The sequence below is a fragment of the Poecile atricapillus genome, chromosome 16 (genome assembly GCF_030490865.1).
Source record: "Poecile atricapillus isolate bPoeAtr1 chromosome 16, bPoeAtr1.hap1, whole genome shotgun sequence".
Lineage (NCBI taxonomy): Eukaryota > Metazoa > Chordata > Aves > Passeriformes > Paridae > Poecile > Poecile atricapillus.
Genome location: NC_081264.1, coordinates 1,850,505 through 1,870,208, shown reverse-complemented (window position 1 = coordinate 1,870,208; position 19,704 = coordinate 1,850,505). Strand labels below are relative to the sequence as shown.

The window sequence follows — 19,704 nt, the reverse complement described above, 5'->3', positions numbered from 1 at the left end:
AACACACTGCAAGGGGCTGCTTCCCTTCTGCCTCAAACCTAACGCTGCTGTTCCTGCAGCTTTACATCTTTTTAATGCTTACTTGTGTCCTGGCCTCTCCCCTGAAGCGCATGGGAGCAGTGGGAATTATGGACACACATGCATGTTGGAATCTGAAATACAGACTGTGTGCCCTTGCTTTTAATGTTTAGTGCTGAGATCCAAGAGAACACTGAATTTCATATAATATGAAATTCATGAGCATGTTTTCATGGTGATACATGAAAACAAATGCTAAAGTTAGATAAGAAAGGTAGGTGTGTAGATTAGAAAGCTTCTTAAATCACTGGGTGAAAAAGTAGTTTAGAGAACAGGAGACAAGATGGAGGATTTAGGGTGTTGTCCCTTGTCCCTTCTTCTTTCTTCTTCATGTCCTTCTCCTGGAGGTTTTTGGGTAATAGTAAGTGATTGGATAAAAAATGCAGCAGTGCATCACAGAGGTGATGGGTCATTGGGTCATTAAGAAAAATAATATACGTGTCTATTGTTAATTGGATAAAAATAAGTATAAAGATAAAAGAACTGCGTAATTCGGGGCCATTTTGTGTATCAGACATGAAGTGTGCCACAAGGCCTTGTTTGTACCATCAGAAGAAAGAAATGTTCCAAATTGCAAAGATTAACCTTGTAACCAGCCTGGAGAGACCTGTTAAGTTTTGTAAGGATCCTGCAATAAACATGAGAAACAAGATTCTAACGAGCTCGAGAGTTTACTTCAAATAATGAGGATTAAGATAAGTGGAACTCCTCACGAGGGAAGATCCCGGGAGAATTCAGCCCAGAGAAGGCTGGGAAACTATAGAAAAGCTGTATTCACAGAGAATTCAGCCCAAAGAAGGCTGGGAAACTATAAAAAAGTTGTATCTACAGAGAATTCAGCCCAAAGAAGGCTGGGAGACTATAGAAAAGTTATATTCACAGAAAACTGAGCCCAAAGGAGGCAAAGAAAAGAGAGACAGAGGTAACAATGCAGGCAGTGGGGCTGTGCCAGATTCCTTCAGAAATTGGGGACAGGAGGGTCCCTGTCCAGGCTTTCTCCTGCAGCAATGTCACAATGTCACAGCAGCACTGGGTGGGTCAGCTGAAGGTAAACTCAAGCTTCTTCCCTTCACCAATTAAACTGATAGTAAAAGATTTTAAAATCAGAAAATTCAGGGAGTTAGGAAGAAAGTTAGGCTTGGCAAGCCCTGGGAAAAGTGTTAAAAGTAGACCCTGGGAAATGTTAGGCCTTGTGCTTGCTAAGATCAGGTGAAACTGCACCTGTGTGGTCTATATATGATAAATGATACAGTTGTTAGATGTGAGTAGATAGAATTATTGTTTAAAGAATCATGAGGAACCATGTTAGGGGTTTGGGGGGATCACGAGAAATCCATGCTTGGGTAAAATCACTGCATACAATAGAATAATGTAAGTTTAATAATTAATATGTAAGTTATATAACAATAGAATATAAAACATGTTCAAAACAAAGCCAGGTCAGATTTGAGCTCTTCATAAAGCACCTTCATATAATCATTCCGTGATTCTGTGTTCCTGAGCACTAACAAAACCATTCCTATCTCAACCCCTCATTTTTGTGCTCCCTGTCCTGAGCTGGCACCCCTGAGGATGTGCCTGCACAGCTCTGATGTTCTGCTCACTGCAGCATCCCACTCAGAAAACATTTCTCCCATCCAGACTGAGAACTTTACATATTTATTACAGTTCATATGACTAATATAGTCCAAAGAGAAACTTCAGGAAAAAAAACCAAACAAGAAAATCCATAAAATACAATGGATAAAATTATCCAAACATTAATATTATGAACTACCAGCTGAAGAGCTGGCAGGACTTCTGGGAAAACAGAACATCTGGTTTATTTACAAAAAGGTACTGCTACAGTTGGTGAGTCCATCTGTCTCAGATTTCCAAGGAAACCCTTGGAAAGCTCTCAAAACACCTGGGAGAGGAGTCCAGGAGTCACAGGGCTACAGGTGGCCACTTGAGAGCCAGCTCCTGGTGCATGGCCTCGGGGAGCCACTGGCGATAGGCTGCGAGCAGATCTGCAAGGGAAGAGGAGCAGTTTCAGAATTTGGCTGGAAAAACGATCTCCTGTGGGCTCAGCCTGCACCAGCATCCCTCTGCTGGGATGCTGCTGGAGCCTGGCTGCTTCCATGCACAGCAATTTCTGTGAGCCATCACTGCAGCACTTTGCTGCCGCTTCCGTGAAGGAATTCTTATAATCTGGCACCCAATCTTGAAAAAAATTCATTTTACCAGGAAAAATTTCAGTATCTCCATGGACAGTACTGCCATAGTATAATACATTTTAACTGTGGTTACATCTACAGAAAAAAAATAAATCTTATAACACGAATAAATATTGCTTTCTGAAGTGTTTTCTGTCATTTTTCACAAGAATCAAACACAGGGCATTATTGCTTCCGGTAAGAAACCAGGAAATATTTGGAGCTTAACAAGTGAAATAGTCCATTTTTTGAAGTTATAATTCAACAGTGCTCGAGGCACTCCACTGATGTGACTGATAATTAGGCAAGCAGAACACTTACATTTAGGGTTTTTCTTCCATGCAGCCAGCAAAGCGTTACGATTATCACAATTTTCTTTAACTAGAGCCTGCAGGAGGGCTTCTGTCCTGGGCTGAAGTCTGAATCAAGGAAATGGTGCAATAAAACAATGTTTTAAAAATAAAATTTATGTTTTAAATGTTTAAAATAATTTATGTTTAAAATAAATTTAAAATTTATGTTTAAAAAATGTTTAAAAATAAAACAGTTCAGCAGAGCTAGAGCATCCAGCTTACCTTTAGGAACTTTACATCTTTTCAAAAGGCTAAACACACAAGCTCTGCACACAGAAATGTGCCACTGGCTGAAGAAAATTCACTACAAGTGGTTTCCTCCCCCCACCACGATTTCTTGTGGTTAAAAGCAGCAGCAGGTTGCTCTCATGTCTCCTCAAGATAAAGCAGAAAGGAGTCCCCAGGGGCTGTGCTGAGCTCTGAACTGACCCAAGCAGGAAAACCTTGGGCATTGTAGAGCCCTCAGATAACATCTGTGACTCTTCACAACGCCCTCCCAAATCCCTGTGCCTGTCAGCTCCAGGAAAAGCCAGAGCAGACTCTGGGAAAGTTCATTTTGGTAAATGAGAGAACCAGGGGAGAGGAAGGGAGTGACAGCTGACAGCCTTTGGAGGGTCACAGGGCAATAAATGTCATCCCAAACCCCACTGTCTGTTGGAAAGAGGTTTTTGAAAGGAAATAAAGGCAGAGTAAGCAGCCAAATTCCAAAAGAAAGCACAGAGGGCAGCAGTGCTCACCTGTCACTGCTCAGAGGAGTGAGCAGCACCTGGGCAGAGCTCAGAGCCCAGCAGTGGCCAGCAGGGACCAGGAGGGACCAGCAGAGCCCAGCAGTGGCCAGCAGAGCCCAGCAGGGACCAGCAGGGACCAGCAGGGACCAGAAGTGACTAGAAGTGACCAGCAGAGCCCAGCAGTGGCCAGCAGAGCCCAGCAGGGACCAGAAGTGACTAGAAGTGACCAGCAGAGCCCAGCAGTGGCCAGCAGAGCCCAGCAGTGGCCAGAAATGACCAGAAGTGACCAGCAGAGCCCAGCAGCGACCAGCAGAGCCCAGCAGTGACCAGCAGTGGCCAGCAGTGGCCAGCAGAGCCCAGCAGTGACCAGCAGTGGCCAGCAGTGACCAGCAGAGCCCAGCAGTGACCAGCAGTGACCAGCAGTGACCAGCAGTGACCAGCAGAGCCCAGCAGAGCCCAGCAGTGACCAGCAGAGCCCAGCAGAGCCCAGCAGTGACCAGCAGAGCCCAGCAGTGACCAGCAGAGCCCAGCAGAGCCCAGCAGTGGCCAGCAGTGGCCAGCAGTGGCCAGCAGTGGCCAGCAGAGCCCAGCAGAGCCCAGCAGTGACCAGCAGAGCCCAGCAGTGACCAGCAGTGGCCAGCAGAGCCCAGCAGTGACCAGCAGTGGCCAGCAGTGACCAGCAGAGCCCAGCAGTGACCAGCAGTGACCAGCAGAGCCCAGCAGTGGCCAGCAGTGACCAGCAGTGACCAGCAGTGACCAGAAGTGACCAGCAGGCTGCATGTCCTGCGCTGCCCTCACCACCACCAGCTCTCCTGGGACACAACTTTTCTTGGGGAGAAAACTCACTGTCCTCTCCCTGCAGCTACAGCCAAGATCTCCATCTCCAACACCCTTCTCAGCATTGAAATTTTTCAATTTGGAATGGAAGGGAAAAGTGTTTGGTGGAGACAACGACCTGAAATTTGTTTTTAACAACTTACTTGGACCACGTCTTCAGCATTATGAGGGGACTGGACAGCAGGCACTTGCTGTAAGAACCCAGCTTTTTAATGACCTGGAAGATTTGTTACAACAATTATAGAATGAGCAAGGTAAATTAATTATAAATGATATATGAACCATCAATGAACTTGTGCTACTACTGATTTCCACATCATATTCTCCATCCCCATCTTCCTCCTATCCATGTGCTCCTAAGTCTTGTCCTGACTGGCTTGTTGGACAATTCTTCTGCCTCAGGGTGGACAAAGACATGGGCTATTAGCTTTTTTGACTTTGCAAAAACAGGACTCAAATTTGGGGGTGTCTTTCACTGAAATACTGATTTGTCATGCTTTTTTTGTGTTTTAAAGATATCTTCCCCCACCTCATCAACCACAACAAACTCTTCCATCCACCAGCAAGTGATGAGGATGGGAAGACACAAAAAAATGAAGCCATAATCTCATCCCCTCCAAAAAATTGGGCTAAAAACGTCAGGAAAACGATGCAGCTGGAACACACTCACCTTTCCTTCCAGCAGGAACCTGGCAAAGTGTTTGTAGCGATCAATTCCTGCGGGGTAATCAACTTCCACAGCAGGCAGCTGCCAGCCCACACGGTCTGGAAACAAAGAGCAGCCCAGGTCTCCTCCAGGCTCCAGGAGGTGGGACAGGACAGGAGCCAAGAGAAGTGGGGAGGACACTGCCAGCCCCACCCAGCCCTCCCAAGGGGCTCCACCATTTCAATGGGAAATGCCAAAATTTCAGTGCTACAAACCCCATGGAGGAGCTCAGAGCGCTGCTGGGCTCTCTGGACAGCCCTGCAGGAGTTTCAGAGCAGCTCCTGGGGGACACTCACAGAAGACACTGGGTCTGTGACAGCGGACTCGGCCCGTTCCAGGGCAGTAGGAGGGAGGAGGGTTTTCCAGAGGTTTCCCAAAGTGGCAGTAAGGTGGCAGCAGGGCAGGGATCCACTCGGGTTCCACTGCAGACACACCTGAGGAGGGAAAACACGACTGAATGCAGGTTTTGTGCCAAGGGCCACAGCTCACTGCCAGCCCCACGGTCAGGATCTCATCTCCACACATTTATTTGTCCATTTTTCAAGTCAAACTTGAAAACTTATGCCGCAAAAAAAAATCTGTTCAGAGACTCAGCAGCTGTGGTTGGCAGGGCTGGGGCAAAGCAGACATTTCAGAAGCTGAGCTTTGCTCCAGCCAATTCTGTCAGATAAATAAAAAAAGGCCAATTTATCTCCTGATCCAGATCTAGGATCCAAACCCCAGGAGTCACCACCACAGAGGGGAAACACTGCCAAGGCATTCCTGAGCTCCTCACCTGGCCCACAGCACTCACCTTTCATGTACAGCTTTGTGGTCTCAACAATCTCCTGATACACCACAAACTCCGGGAGCTCTTTGAAGAGGACTGAGCTGGGGTGGATGAACACTGGGTCCTCCAGGAGGGCAGTCTGTAAGGAGGCACAAAGATTGAAGCAGAGTTAAGACCAGTTACTGACAGTTCAATTTCTTCACTGCGTCTCATTTCAGTCTCTCAGATGTACATTTGTCACCAGATCACATCAGGTGTACTCATTTTCTGCTCCACCTTCCCTGGGACACCAAGCACTTTACAAGATGAACTAATGGTACTTCTTAGCTCTTTTATAACATTTCCTATGTGAACACCAGGAAATGGCAACACTGCAAACTTAAATCCCACAGAGAGAAGCTGCAGGAAGCCAGCACAGGCATCCTCAGTGCTGCACCCAGCCAGAAACCCTGGGCTTTGCACAGAAGAATCTTTCTGCCACCCAGGGGAGGAGGAGCTGAGCCCAGAGCAGCTGCTCACCTTGTAGGCATTTTTCCACTTGTCATCCAGCAGCTCCTCTGCCTGAACCCTTCGGGCAAGGTGATCCCCCAGCCCTGCCAGCACAATCTGCCTCAGGTAGGTCACTTGAGCTTCTGTTGGGGGCTTCATCTTTGGGTCAACGTAGAGCCCAGCATCCGAGCAGACAGCGTTCACTGCGGGGAAAACGAGGTGAGGGAAGGTGCAACAGGAAAAAAATCAGCTCTGTGGATGTGCCAACCCCCCAAAGAGAACAAACACAGCAATTCCTCCCAGCCCCTCTCACCTGCTGTGGTCAGCTGCCCTCTCAAGCGCCGGATTTCCAGCATGGCTTTGTAGCGGAGCCCGTTCTCCTCGCAGAACTTTCGGGTGCAGCCGGCATATTCACAGGCCCCCACTGCTCCTGGGGGAGGACAGACAGCAGCTGATCACTTCTCCTGAGTAAAGCCAGGCTGGGACAGGACTGTCCCAGGCAGTGTGTGCATTTCAGAGCACTGGGAAAGCAGAGGCTGCCCAGAGAGCAGCCTGGAAAACACTGCTGAGCTCAGTCCTGCAGCACCAGGGAGCCTTTGCTGTGCCAGGCTGAGGGCTCAGGGTGACAGCAGGGGGACAGAATGAAGGGAATCAGGGTCTGTACCCAACAGCACCATCAGGTCCCCCAGCTTCTGCATCGCGCCCTGGCCAGCCCAGACCTTCTGCATCTGTAAAAACCTGGCTCTCTTCCCCTTCAGCTGGGCTGCCTCCTCCTCACTCACAGCTGGCCTGCAAGAGGCACAGAAAGCAGCTGTGAGTGCTGTGCTCACGGGCAGGGACACGGCAGGGACAGGGACAGGGACACGGCAGGGACAGGGACACACATGGCAGGGACAGGGACACGGCAGGGACAGGGACACGGCAGGGACAGGGACACGGCAGGGACAGGGACAGGGACATGGCTGGGACAGGGACACACGGCAGGGACAGGGACATGGCTGGGACAGGGACACGGCAGGGACAGGGACACACGGCAGGGACAGGGACACACGGCAGGGACAGGGACACACGGCAGGGACAGGGACACGGCAGGGACAGGGACACGGCTGGGACAGGGACACACACGGCAGGGACAGGGACACACACAGCTGGGACAGGGACACGGCTGGGACAGGGACATGGCTGGGACAGGGACACGGCCGGGACAGGGACACACACGGCTGGGACAGGGACACGGCTGGGACAGGGACAGGGACATGGCAGGGACAGGGACACGGCAGGGACAGGGACACGGCTGGGACAGGGACACGGCTGGGACAGGGACACGGCTGGGACAGGGACAGGGACACGGCAGGGACAGGGACACGGCAGGGACAGGGACAGGGACACGGCAGGGCAGGGACACGGCAGGGACAGGAACACACGGCAGGGACAGGGACACGGCCGGGACAGGGACACACACGGCTGGGACAGGGACACGGCAGGGACAGGGACACGGCAGGGACAGGGACAGACACGGCTGGGACAGGGACACGGCTGGGACAGGGACACGGCTGGGACAGGGACACGGCAGGGACAGGGACACACACGGCTGGGACAGGGACACACACGGCAGGGACAGGGACACACACGGCAGGGACAGGGACACACACGGCAGGGACAGGGACACACACGGCAGGGACAGGGACACACACGGCAGGGACAGGGACACGGCTGGGACAGGGACACACACGGCTGGGACAGGGACACGGCTGGGACAGGGACACGGCTGGGACAGGGACACACACAGCTGGGACAGGGACACACACAGCTGGGACAGGGACACACACAGCAGGGAAAGGGACACACACAGCAGGGACAGGGACACGGCAGGGACAGGGACACGGCTGGGACAGGGACACGGCAGGGACAGGGACACGGCTGGGACAGGGACACGGCAGGGACAGGGACACGGCTGGGACAGGGACACGGCAGGGACAGGGACACGGCCCCCAGCAGCAGCCACTCACCTGTCAAACTCCTCAAAGAGCTCCCTGACGGTCATGGCAGACACGATGGTGATGCTGTAGGGCAGGCACTCGTGCTGCCTGCTCAATGCCAGCATCTTGGAATAGCGGGGGGCCACGGGAAAAGTGGCCATGACTCGGCCCAGGGGACTGATGGGGCAGCTCAGCTTGGCTGCCAGCTGCTGCTTCAGCCTGGGGAATGGGAAAGAGAGCTCATGTAGTGAAGTGGCGCTGAATTAGAACAAGTTTGTGCTCCTGGTTCTGGCAGCCCAATTAATTTGATTAATAAACTAATTTAATGGATTCTCGGGTTTTGTTATGTGATGGTCCCAAAGGCTGGGGGAAAGGCTCCTGTTCCTAACACAGCTCCCAGCAGCCCTGCACGGGGCTCCCAGCACAGTTCTTCCCTCCCAAACACAGCCAGGGCCAGTGAAACAAGGAGGGGAACCAGAGATGGAGCTGATGGCAGCTTCTGTGCCAAAGGACGTGCCTGGATGTGGGGTGGAGGAGGAGGCAGGAGGACAGCAGAGCCCATGGGCTCAGCAGGGCAGGGAAGCACAGGAATTACCTTCCTGTCATAGGGGGCTCCTTCAAGGCACCCAGGGCTATCAGCAACTCCTCAGCTGCTGCCAGTGCTTCCGTGGGAGGTGGTGTGGGGAATGGGAAGTTGATTACCTGGGGAAAGAAGAGGAAAGCCCCTCAGTGCATCACTGACACGGGCTGGGAAACAGCCTGGAGGCAGCAAGGAGCCCTGCAAGGGAGGGAGATCCTCCCCTCTGCTCACGTGTGCCAAAGAAAAACATTCAGGATGTTTGCCAGGAGAGAAAGGAAAGGACACAAAATGGCAGGAAATGCTTGGAACAAAAACATGAGGAAACAGGAATACCAGAATCACCCTCAGCTGCCACTGACTGCAGGCACCGCCTAGGGCAGGCTGCCTCCAGGTCTAAATTTAAGTGTTGTGCTTTCTGGAAGAGCTCCAGTATCTCCAAAATAGGGGTTTTAAAACCCTGTTTAAAAAACAGGGTCAGACAGGGTTTTTTTTTTAACCTCTAAGAATATAAGAAAGCATTTTCTACTTGAACAAACATGTCTGTTAAGGCCTAGAGGAATTCAGAGCAGCTTCTGCAGTGTGCAGAACCAAAATGGACTCACAAGATCTTAATTTCTACCACAAGTCACAGCTGCAAGCAATGCCAATAAAATACATTTCTGTTTGTTTCTGGCTCCTAAGGGCAACCACTTTAATGGGTGCTGCAGTACAAAGCCCTTTCAATCTCACCTTTTCTATATTTAATGCCTTCATTTGCAGAATCAAGTCTTCTACAGGTCGCTTCATTATTTCTGGAGCAGAAAATTTCTCAAAGTCCATGAAGACTGCTGAAGAGTATAACCTAGTGGGCCAGAAGTGTTATTCAGATTCTTAAAAAGAAATCTTAACACAAAAGATATGCAGGAAAAAATTAGCAAGGGATTAAAAAAGCCAGAAAAAGGCAGCTGTGGATAGTTTTTACATAATCATATCATCATTTACAGGTTGGGGCATTCGCCTTTTTCACAAGAAGTTAACTCAGCTCAGAGTTCAATCCATCTGGCCATGGTGAAATGTCATCTGGCCATGGTGAAATGTCATCTGGCCATGGTGAAATCCCATCTGGCCATGAAAATAAGGAGTTTTCAGAAAGAGAAGCCAAACTCAAACCAACACTACCGGTGACAGCTCACGTTCGGCTTCACCTCTCCCACCGACACAACCCCAAAACATCCCGACATCAGTGGAAGGGGCAGTGGGATGTGGGATGGTGCCAAATCCCCACAGAGACCCCTGGGGCTGTGTCTGCTCGTCCCCAGCAGGGCTGACCTGTAGCAGTGGCCGGGCTCGGTGCGGCCGGCCCTGCCAGCCCGCTGGTTTGCCGAGGCCTGCGAGATCCAGGTGACCCTGAAGGACGAGACCCCCGTGATCCTGTCGTAGAAACGCTTCTTCACCTTCCCGCTGTCCACCACGTATCTGATGCCTGGGATGGTGAGGGATGTCTCAGCCACGTTGGTGGCCACCACGCAGAGCCTGGTGCCAGGAGGAGGAGCCCTGAACACCTGCAAGGGACAGGAGGGTGTGAGAGGCAGTGCCAGCAGTGGGGAGGGACAGAGGAGGGACACGGGAGGGACACGGGAGGGACACGGGAGGGACACGGGGTCATCTTGGGTGGGCTGCAAAGGGATGGCAGCACATACAGCACTGCAAGGGGAGGCCAGAGAGACCCAACCCCGTGTCTCCAGCTCTGAAGCTCTTTGTCCAAGCCTCAGAAATGAGCACAGGGGCTCCAGGTGGAGCACACTGCAGCACTGAGAGGTGTTCATGCACTGCTGCTGCCTCCAGGGACAGGAGGGAACACAGGAATCTCTGCAAGCTGCCCATTGGCAGCAGCATCTCGATGTGCCCAGGGCCAGGATGGATTCAGAGATCCTGCAGGGATCATCTCTCCCACCCTGCTCAAGTGGCACTTTAGGGACACCACAGCCCAAGCCAGCCTGCCCCATTCCCATCCCAACCTGCCCACTGGGCAATTCGAGCTGGCAGATAGTCCAAGGTGGGAATTTTAGCTCACACAGATCTGTCAGACCTTCTGCTCATTAAATAAATCCTTTACCTTTGCCTGTTTCTCCGGTGCCAGCAAGGAATAGAGTGGGAGCACATACAGGGGCAGGGACGAATCACATTTCTCATCTGTGGGGAAACAAACCAACACTGCTCAGCCCCAACAACACCTGCACAAAAACCACACCATTAAAACCAGCAAATGGGTTGATACTGGAGCTGGAAAAGCTCAGCAGCCTGCCCATGGCACGGGGCTGCTCAGGTGCCACAGCAGCTCAGCACAACCAATTCATGTCACTCATCCCACAGGTGACATGAGACAGGGATTCTTTCTTTCCTATGTGCCAAACCTTCTTCTGAGTCTCCATCTCCTAAATCCAGGTCAAGATCAGAGCCTGCAGCATCATCATCACTGTCAATGTCTCCGTCTTCATCTCCTTCATCCACTGGTACCACAGAGTAATTGTTCAGATCAATTTTGGGGAGTGTCTGAGAGAAAAGATGGAAATAAGACATGAAGAGGGGGGCACAAACAGTACTTTGCGTTGCTTTGGAAGCAAAGCTGAGCAAACTGCAAAGATCTGTTGAGCTGAAGGTGACAGAGGGGTGTGTAAAACATCGGTGTATGTGTAACATCTCCTGCTACCAAAGTGCACTGGCACAAACCAAAAACCCTCCTTGGTAACAGATAACCCAGTCCAAATTCTGCACAACAAATGGTGAGAGGAGGAGCAGCCCTGGTGCCAGCAAGTCTGGAGCCTCCTTCCATGAGAGTTTTAGTGGTCAGTACTCAAACTAAACCAATCTCCTGCCCATAACATCCCGAGTTTCAGCGCTCTGCAGCACTGTGGGCAGCACTGCTGGGACTCTTAGGGGACCTGTGTGGGCTCCAGGCAAGCCTGGAAGAGCTGGTGAGAGGCACAGCTACACCAGAGTGCTGTTTGCAGGGAGGCACCTGCTCCCTCCTGCCTCTTGGAGCAATTCCACCCATCACACATTACCAGAACTTTCCTCCTCTTCCTCGATTTCTTAAATTTCCTCATTTCTTCCACCGAGTCTTCTTTGTCATCCTCTCCTCCTACAAGAGCAGCCAGTGGAAAAGCTGTTAGCTGAGCATGATTTCCTCTTGGAAAAGGTACTGGGAGGAGTCTGGTCCCACTCCCAGCCTTTCTGGGCATGCAGTGTGGAAGAAATAAAAGGATCACACTGAAGGCAGAGGGGAACTGGAAGGGACCTTTTCCCAAACTCAAACCAGCCCAAAATCTATCATCAGTCATGACAACGATCCACAACGAGCCCTTTCCCCAAACCTTGTGTTTTGTGGTTTTAAAATAAAAAAAAGTTCACATTTTTAGATGCAAAGCTCACTTCTCAGCGGGATGAATTTGAAGTTTAACAGTTTCTGTAGCATTACCTGCAGTGTTGTTTTTCTGGTATGGGAATGCTTTCCTTAATCTTCTACAGAGAGAGTGAACTTCTGCCTGGCCTGTTAAAAACACCAAAATCCCACCTGCAAGAGGAAAAAAAAAAAAAAAGAAAAAAAAAAAGAAAAAAAAAGAAAAAAAAAAGAAAAAAAAAAGAAAAAAAAAAGAAAAAAAAAAGAAAAAAAAAAGAAAAAAAAAAGAAAAAAATAAGAAAAAAATAAGAAAAAAATAAGAAAAAAATAAGAAAAAAATAAGAAAAAAATAAGAAAAAAATAAGAAAAAAATAAGAAAAAAATAAGAAAAAAATAAGAAAAAAATAAGAAAAAAATAAGAAAAAAATAAGAAAAAAATAAGAAAAAAATAAGAAAAAAATAAGAAAAAAATAAGAAAAAAATAAGAAAAAAATAAGAAAAAAATAAGAAAAAAATAAGAAAAAAATAAGAAAAAAACCCCAACAAAACCACCAAACAAACAAACAAAAAAAAAACCACCAAAAAACAACACTAAAACTTTAGACTTGCTCAGTATGAGGAATTCAGAGGTTCTCAGCAGTGAAGTTCTCTCACCTGCAGGCAGCATCCGATGGATTTTACACACCTTCCTGAAGCACTCCCCACTGTAGTCATCCAGGGGGGTTTTCTTGTTAAAATGAACAGTTACAGGGAATTGCCTTGCATCTACCTGGAGAGGAAACACCAATAAAGGTATTTATTAATTATAAAACCATTACAGCGTTCATGGGACAGCTAGAAAAGCTCACCCCGTATTTCTGTTCACCTCTTGGGACTGGTACCCCACAAAACAGCAAGCCCACAGAAATTACTGGTGTTGTCTGCTCTGAACACCACAAAACCGTGCTAGAAGCCAAAGCTTTTCTCCCTCTCACATCATCAACTCAGAGCGAGGCTTTCTAGTTCTCCTGAACCATAATGCAGGAGTTTTTCAAGATAATCAGATCCTGCCAGGGCGGTTTTCTGATAAAAGTGGAAAGAAAAACACCAAGTCCCAAAAGAAACAATAGCCTAAACAAAACGACTGTTTTTAAATCGGTATCTGAAAGATTTCAGCTGGAAAGATTAGAGAGCCCCTGTTTTGTAGCTGTTTTAATAAAGGCTGCCCTTTATTTCAGCTCCCAGGGGAGGGGAACAGTACCTGGATGACAGGAGGTTTGACAGAGAACAGCCTGGTGTTGTCAGTGAAATCCTCCACTCGCAGGGTCGCTGACATGATGATCAACTTCAGGGGCAGCCCCTTCTGCAGGGACACAAATCTGTCACCCCAAGGGCTCCTCCTGAGCCCTGCTGCAGCCAGGGCAGCAATCAACACCTTGCCTTCCCCCAGGCTGCTGAATTCCATTATCTACACATGTCCTGTGGCACTGCAAGTCTCAAATGAACTGGATTTTGCCTGAAAAGTCACACGTGCTATTTCCCCCTTGGTGTAGGCTCTGTGCTTCTTCATCATACAGAAACACAAATACATTCACACTGAGCGTTTTTTTCTGTCAGATTTCCATGGAATTCCACATCTCAGGGAGTCAGAGATGTGTGACATCCCCTCCCTGGCACATCCAGAGCAGGAGCCCTGCCCCTCTCACCTTCTGCCGGAGGGGCACGATGCGAGACAAGAGGCCAATCAAGATATCCGTGTACATGCTCCTCTCGTGGGCCTCATCAATGATGATGACTTTGTACTTTGAAAGCAGAAAGTCCTGAGGAGAGAGAGATGGATTTCACCACAGGATGCTGGAGTCTGAGGCACAGAGTGTGCCCTTGCCTCTGATATCCAAGAAAACACTGAATTTCATGTAACACCATGAAAACGATTGTTAAAGTTAAATAGAAAAGCTAAGTGTGTAGATTAGTGAGTTTTCTTAAGTCATTGGGTGAAAAAAGTTAGAGTATAAACTAGTTTAGAAAACAGAAGACAAGATGGAGGATTTAGAGTGTTGTCTCTTTTCCTTCTTCATCTTCTTCTTCCAGAGGTTTTTGGGTAGTAATTGTGATTGGATTGAGAATGCCACAGTGCAGCACACAGGTCACTGGGTCACTAACAAAAATAATTTACGTGTCTAAAGTTGAGTAAAAATAAGTATAAAGATAAAATAACTGCGTATTTCAGGGCCATTTTGTGCTATTAAAGCCAACCTGAGCCAGGCTATGGGGGGTTGAACTTGTGCAGAAAGTCCAGGGAGGACTGCCAAGTCTTTTAATTATGTATTAATAAACACAAGAAGCAAATGAGGCTTTGGAGAATCTTTCCTGGAACAGAACTGAGATAAGGGAGACTCCCCATGAGGGAGTATCCCAGAGAAAACACAGCCCTGAAAAGAAACCAAAATCCCACAGCAACAAGTAGCAGCAGAAATACAATCCAGGAGGCCTCAGGCAAGGATATCTGAATCAGGACACAGCTACACAAGCACATCCACAATATACAATACACAAATCATCCACAGCTGGATTTCTCACACACTTTAATGCACTCACCCTACACAAAGCAGCCTGGCTCCCAAGTCTCTTGCTCTCATTTTACCCAGCAAGACAATCTTTAGGTTATTTTAGGTTAGTTTAGGGACCAGAGCAGGAATCTCAAGGGTAGAGATGAAATTAATCTCTGGTGCTGAAAGGGATTCTGATTTCAAAGACTGGCAGCAAATCCACACTGGCCTCTCCTCCCAGAAATAAATCCAGAAATAAAAAGATTTCCCTTTTTACAACACTGAGGATAGCAATTTACCTTCTGAATCTCTTTGAGCAGCACACCATCCGTCATGAACTTGATCTGTGTTTCATCTGTAACGTTCCCTTCGTATCGGATTTGATAGGAAACCACTCTGTGGGGAAACACCAGGGCAGCCACAGCAAGAAGTGTGGGGAGAAGCAGAAAATCCGTGTCACTCACATCTCAGTGCCACCTCCCAGCAAGGTCTGGTGGCTTTTTGAAGCTCACCTGTGTGACAGGTTCATCTCCTTGGCGACTCTCTGGGACATGGACACCGCAGCCACGCGCCGAGGCTCCGTGATCCCGATGGCGCCGTCGGAACTAAGGGTGGGGAAAAGAAAAGGATTAAACCTAAATTCAATTAAACACAGCCTAAAAAATGACAACAGCATCTCTCACTAATGGCTTAGAGTAAGTGGCATCAGCCACACAGCCTCACTCCTAGTCACAGTTGGAATAAAAACACAGACAGGAAGCTTTGGGATTCCCTTCTGTCTGTAGATGCATGGATTACAGCAAAGCTTTTCCCAAAATGTTGTCTCTGCCATTCCATTTGCTGCATATAAAATCCAATTCCTACCTGGCATATCCAGCTTCATACAGGAACTGAGGCACTTGGGTGGTTTTGCCGCTCCCAGTCTCTCCACATATGATCACAATGGGATTCTCGTTAATGGCTTCCATGACCACTTGCTCTTCAGCAAGGATTGGGAGCTTTAGCCTTGCTTCCTAAACAGTGTAAAACACATCTTTTAGCTGTGTTGTTTCTCACTCCGTTTTTGTTTTCCTCAGGATTGAAAGCTGTTATCTTCCCCAGACCATAAAACCCCCAAACAGCTCTGCAGGCCCAGGACTGGGAAAGCTCTGAACCAGTTAATACCACACGAGCACGTCTGAGCACCAGAGTCACCAGAGCAGCTTCCCAGAAAGCAGAGAGCAAGCCCTGCACTTGAACTGCTGAAACCTCAGAGTCCCTTGAGTTTCTTAATGTAGCACCTCAAGGGAAAACTCATTTCACAACTGTCTCATCTGCTAAGACTCATGCAGAGCTTTTCCTGTTTCCACAGGGTGCCCTACCCACAATAAATGGGGCAAAACCATCCTACATAAATCCTACATGAATAAAGGACTGTTAATAGATTCTGTATGTAAAACTAAAGATAAATGCTTATACCCTAAAACAAACAGAGTTTTCCTGCTGCTGGACCAGACAGGATTAAAGCTCAGAGCTGCAGCAGAACAAGGACCCTGAGTGCAGCCAGCTGCTGGAACACACCATCCTCTCCAGCCCCTTTGGCAAGGAGGGTGCTGCTGAGAGCCTCACCTGGATCTCAGGTGTCCTGTCCACAGGGACAAACACTGCAGGCTTGCACGGTGCCTTGCTGGGGGCTGCCTGGGGAGCCGGGCTGCTGGGAACAGCTGGAGGCTGCTCAGCCTTCCCCACTCCTCCCTCTGCCTTTTCAGCAGCGTTCACAGCACTGCCTGAGCACTTCTCAGTGGCTAGTTTCTGCTCTTCCTCCTCCTCAGAGCTGCTGGGCTCTTCCTCAGGCTCTGATTCTGAAGCTGAGCTGTGCCTTCTCTTGTTTGCACCGCTGATGCTCCTGATCTTTTCAGGGACATCAGTCCTTGGCTCCTGTGTCACCCTGGAAACAAAATCTGCATGTCAACTGTGTTTTGGCACCTCAAACCAGACACAACCTCCCCAAAAACCAGGATCTCCACTCCTGGAGGTTTTCACAACTCTGCCAGGTAAAGCCTTGGCTGATCTGATTGAGGGATTTGTACCTAATTTTCTATCCTGGAGTTTATTAATTTCTCCTGAAGGCATCTCTGTAGTTTAATCTACAAATGCAGCTCTTGGTAAATCCATCTCTTGATAAATCAAGCAAGTATGGTCAGCATCAGTAGATGTCTTCCAGTACAAGAAAACAAGTAAATGTTTATCCACCAATTCTGTAGTTTAGCATAATTGCTAAAAGCCTGCAGTTTGTGTCACCCACCTCACCCTGTATGAAAGACCAAGATCTTTCATCCTCTCATACAAGAAAATAACCATAACATTATGAGATATAAATAGCAAATTATTTAACTCCATCCATCCTGAAGAACCTGTTTGCACCAAGAAGAAGAAGAAAAATAAAGGGAAAGCTCAGAATATGTTGCTGTTCAAATAGAGTGATGAAATGCAAGGGTTCTACCCAAAAACCACTTTACCTTTTAGGCTGATACATGCGCTCCCCAATCCCCAGTTTGGAAGTTGTGTACAGGAGTTTCATTTCTGCCTCAGAAGCCTGGACCTCGTTCAGCTTGCTCAGCAGCTCAGCTCGCTGTTTGGGGAAAACAACCAAAATCATTGCTTGTTTTGACCAGGAAATAATTTCTTTTCAAGATTTGCACCTGAGCATTAAAAGGTGTGCTCTGGCAAATGCTGCTGTGCAGTTGTAAAACCTTCCTGCTGCTCCAGGGTCAGCCCTCCCTGGTGAAGGTTTCAGCCCTGTACCAGAGCAAAAATAGAAATGGGGACTTGACATCAGTGCAATGAGCAGCTCAGCTGCACCCTGAGAACAGCAGCAAAGAAAATAGATTTGAACTAAAGCACTGGAATGAGGCCTGGAGCAATGGGAGCCTCCCCTCTAATCCCTCACGTGGGATATGGCACCAGCAGGAGGTCAGGCAGCCAGTTCTAAACTGCCTCCAAAACCAGAGCTCCCTTGTGAAAAACATGATTCAGACACTAACAGGACCGGGAACTTTGCCTGGGAAGGTTTTACAAAGACAGAAAAGCTCTTATTTCCACACTGAAGATACACAAGATGCATTTCAGGAGAGCTGACAGTGTTAGGTTTGCTGCTCACCCTGACCCACAGAGCTTTTAAAATGCAACAACATCACTGACTGCCAGTGGTGCACTGCACAACACTTGGTCAGAACAGGAACCTGGAGCCAAAAATGAAGAGTTCCTGCAACACTGAGAGGGCAGGGAACGCCTTCCCCACTGGAGCTGCTCTCAGGAACCCATGGGTGACGCGTTTTTGCCACACTGCCCAGCAAAGAGGGGCTGGAACAGCATCCTCAGCACCTGCACACCCCTGAGACATCACCCAGGGACAGGTCACATCCCTCAGCAGCCCCTCATCATCACCCAGGGACAGGTCACATCCCTCAGCAGCCCCTCATCATCACCCAGGGACAGGTCACATTCCTCAGCAGCCTCTCATCATCACCCAGGGACAGGTCACATCCCTCAGCAGCCCCTCATCATCACCCAGGGACAGGTCACATCCCTCAGCAGCCCCTCATCATCACCCAGGGACAGGTCACATCCCTCAGCAGCCCCTCATCATCACCCACCCTCCCCACACACCAATGTCAAAACATCATTTTAAAACAAGAGCCCGACCTGCTGCTGCCAGAAACAGCAACATACCTGTTTTTTCTTTTCCTTCTGCTCCAAAACTTTCTGCAGGTTTTTCTTCTGTTTCTTGCTCAGGGGTTTCTTCTGCTGTTGCACAACACATGGCACTTTTTTCTTCTTGGCTTTTTTCGCTGGCAGGACCAGGGCATTGCTCTGATCAATTCCCTTCAGCGCTGCTCCATCTGAGGGCAAGGCTTTGATTATTCACTGCTGCCAGGTGGATTATTTTCAGCACACTGCTTAGCAGGTTTATCAAGCACTAAGCCAGATTTAGCTGTTTCAAACAAACACAACCCTCATGCCCAGCCAAAAAAAAAAAAATCCTGCAACATCAGCAAGGGCAAAAGACCTCGAAACGGGGGATTCAAGAACCCTGAGCTTTCTATAGGCCTGAGGGTGATTTTCAATGATTTATGTAACAGCATTATGCAATTTCTGCCTTTTTACTCAATTCCCCAGGGTCAGGACACAGTGTGCTCTGGGGTGTCTCCCCAGCCTCCTGCTGCAGTGACTTTTTAATATCAAAAAACTGCATTAAAAAATCGTGAATAGTCAGAATGGAATAACAAACGCCATTTTTAAAAAGTTAACATTTGAGAAAGCGAATGTTTAACATAAGAAACGTGTTCAGCTGGTGGTTTCATAGATAATGGAACCACTGAGGGTCATGATTGGGAGTCCAGCTCCAGAACTCCCCGCAGGCAATAAATGCTGTAACAGAGCAAAAAGCGAGAGCACAGAATGAGGCTGGAGAAGACCTCCGAGACCATGGAGCCCAACCTGTGACCCAGCACCAGCCTGCCCCGCCTGGCACCGAGCGCCACAGCCAGGGACGGGACCACCGCCGGCCTGGGGAGCTTTAAAAACAACAGCAGCGCTTCCGAGAGAAACGTAATCGGTATACAGAGCAAGGACGTGCCAGAAACCTGGCGTAATCTAAGACAGCCGATCCCAGCGGCTCTGCGCTCCCTTTCAGCCCGAGTTCTCAGTAATGAACAGAGCCCGCGGGAAGAGCCGCGCCGGTCCCGCCGCACCTCCCAGCTCCAGCGGCAGCTCCAGCGGCTCTGCGGCGGGCGGCGGCGCGGGGCCCTGCGGCAGCCGAGCCTTCCAGTTGTGGCGGCGGCGCGCTCGGCCCATGGCGGGGACGGGAACGGGAACCGGAACGGGGACACGGCACCACCGGGACCGGCACCACGTGCGGCCCCCGCCACTTCCGGGAAAGCGCGGTCTCGCGAGAAGAGGGGCGGGAAGAGGGCGGAGAAACGGGCGGGAAAAGGGGGCGGGAAAAGAGGGCGGGGAAAGGGGGCGAGGAAAGGGGGCGGGAAAAGGGGCGGGAAAAGGGGCGCGGGGCGGCACCGCGGGATCGGGACCCCCCAACACATAC

At 49.3% G+C, this 19,704-nt stretch overlaps 1 protein-coding gene across 1 annotated transcript; it reads right to left on the bottom strand.

Moving 5' to 3' along the window:
• Nucleotides 1–1,433: 1,433 nt before the first annotated feature.
• Nucleotides 1,434–19,545, bottom strand: DHX37 (DEAH-box helicase 37). The gene is made up of 27 exons (XM_058851353.1): nucleotides 19,355–19,545; nucleotides 18,333–18,502; nucleotides 17,120–17,232; nucleotides 16,230–16,548; nucleotides 15,486–15,634; nucleotides 15,134–15,226; nucleotides 14,921–15,017; nucleotides 13,779–13,892; nucleotides 13,334–13,435; nucleotides 12,748–12,862; nucleotides 12,172–12,267; nucleotides 11,759–11,835; nucleotides 11,108–11,246; nucleotides 10,810–10,886; nucleotides 10,023–10,255; nucleotides 9,444–9,555; nucleotides 8,730–8,836; nucleotides 8,165–8,353; nucleotides 6,820–6,944; nucleotides 6,469–6,585; nucleotides 6,186–6,358; nucleotides 5,691–5,805; nucleotides 5,194–5,331; nucleotides 4,862–4,956; nucleotides 4,335–4,408; nucleotides 2,595–2,692; nucleotides 1,434–2,087 (listed from the first exon to the last, which is right to left on the bottom strand). Exons 1-27 carry the CDS (start codon nucleotides 19,455–19,457, stop codon nucleotides 2,005–2,007), a joined length of 3,423 nt encoding a protein of 1,140 aa, XP_058707336.1. The 5' UTR covers nucleotides 19,458–19,545; the 3' UTR covers nucleotides 1,434–2,004.
• Nucleotides 19,546–19,704: the final 159 nt, after the last annotated feature.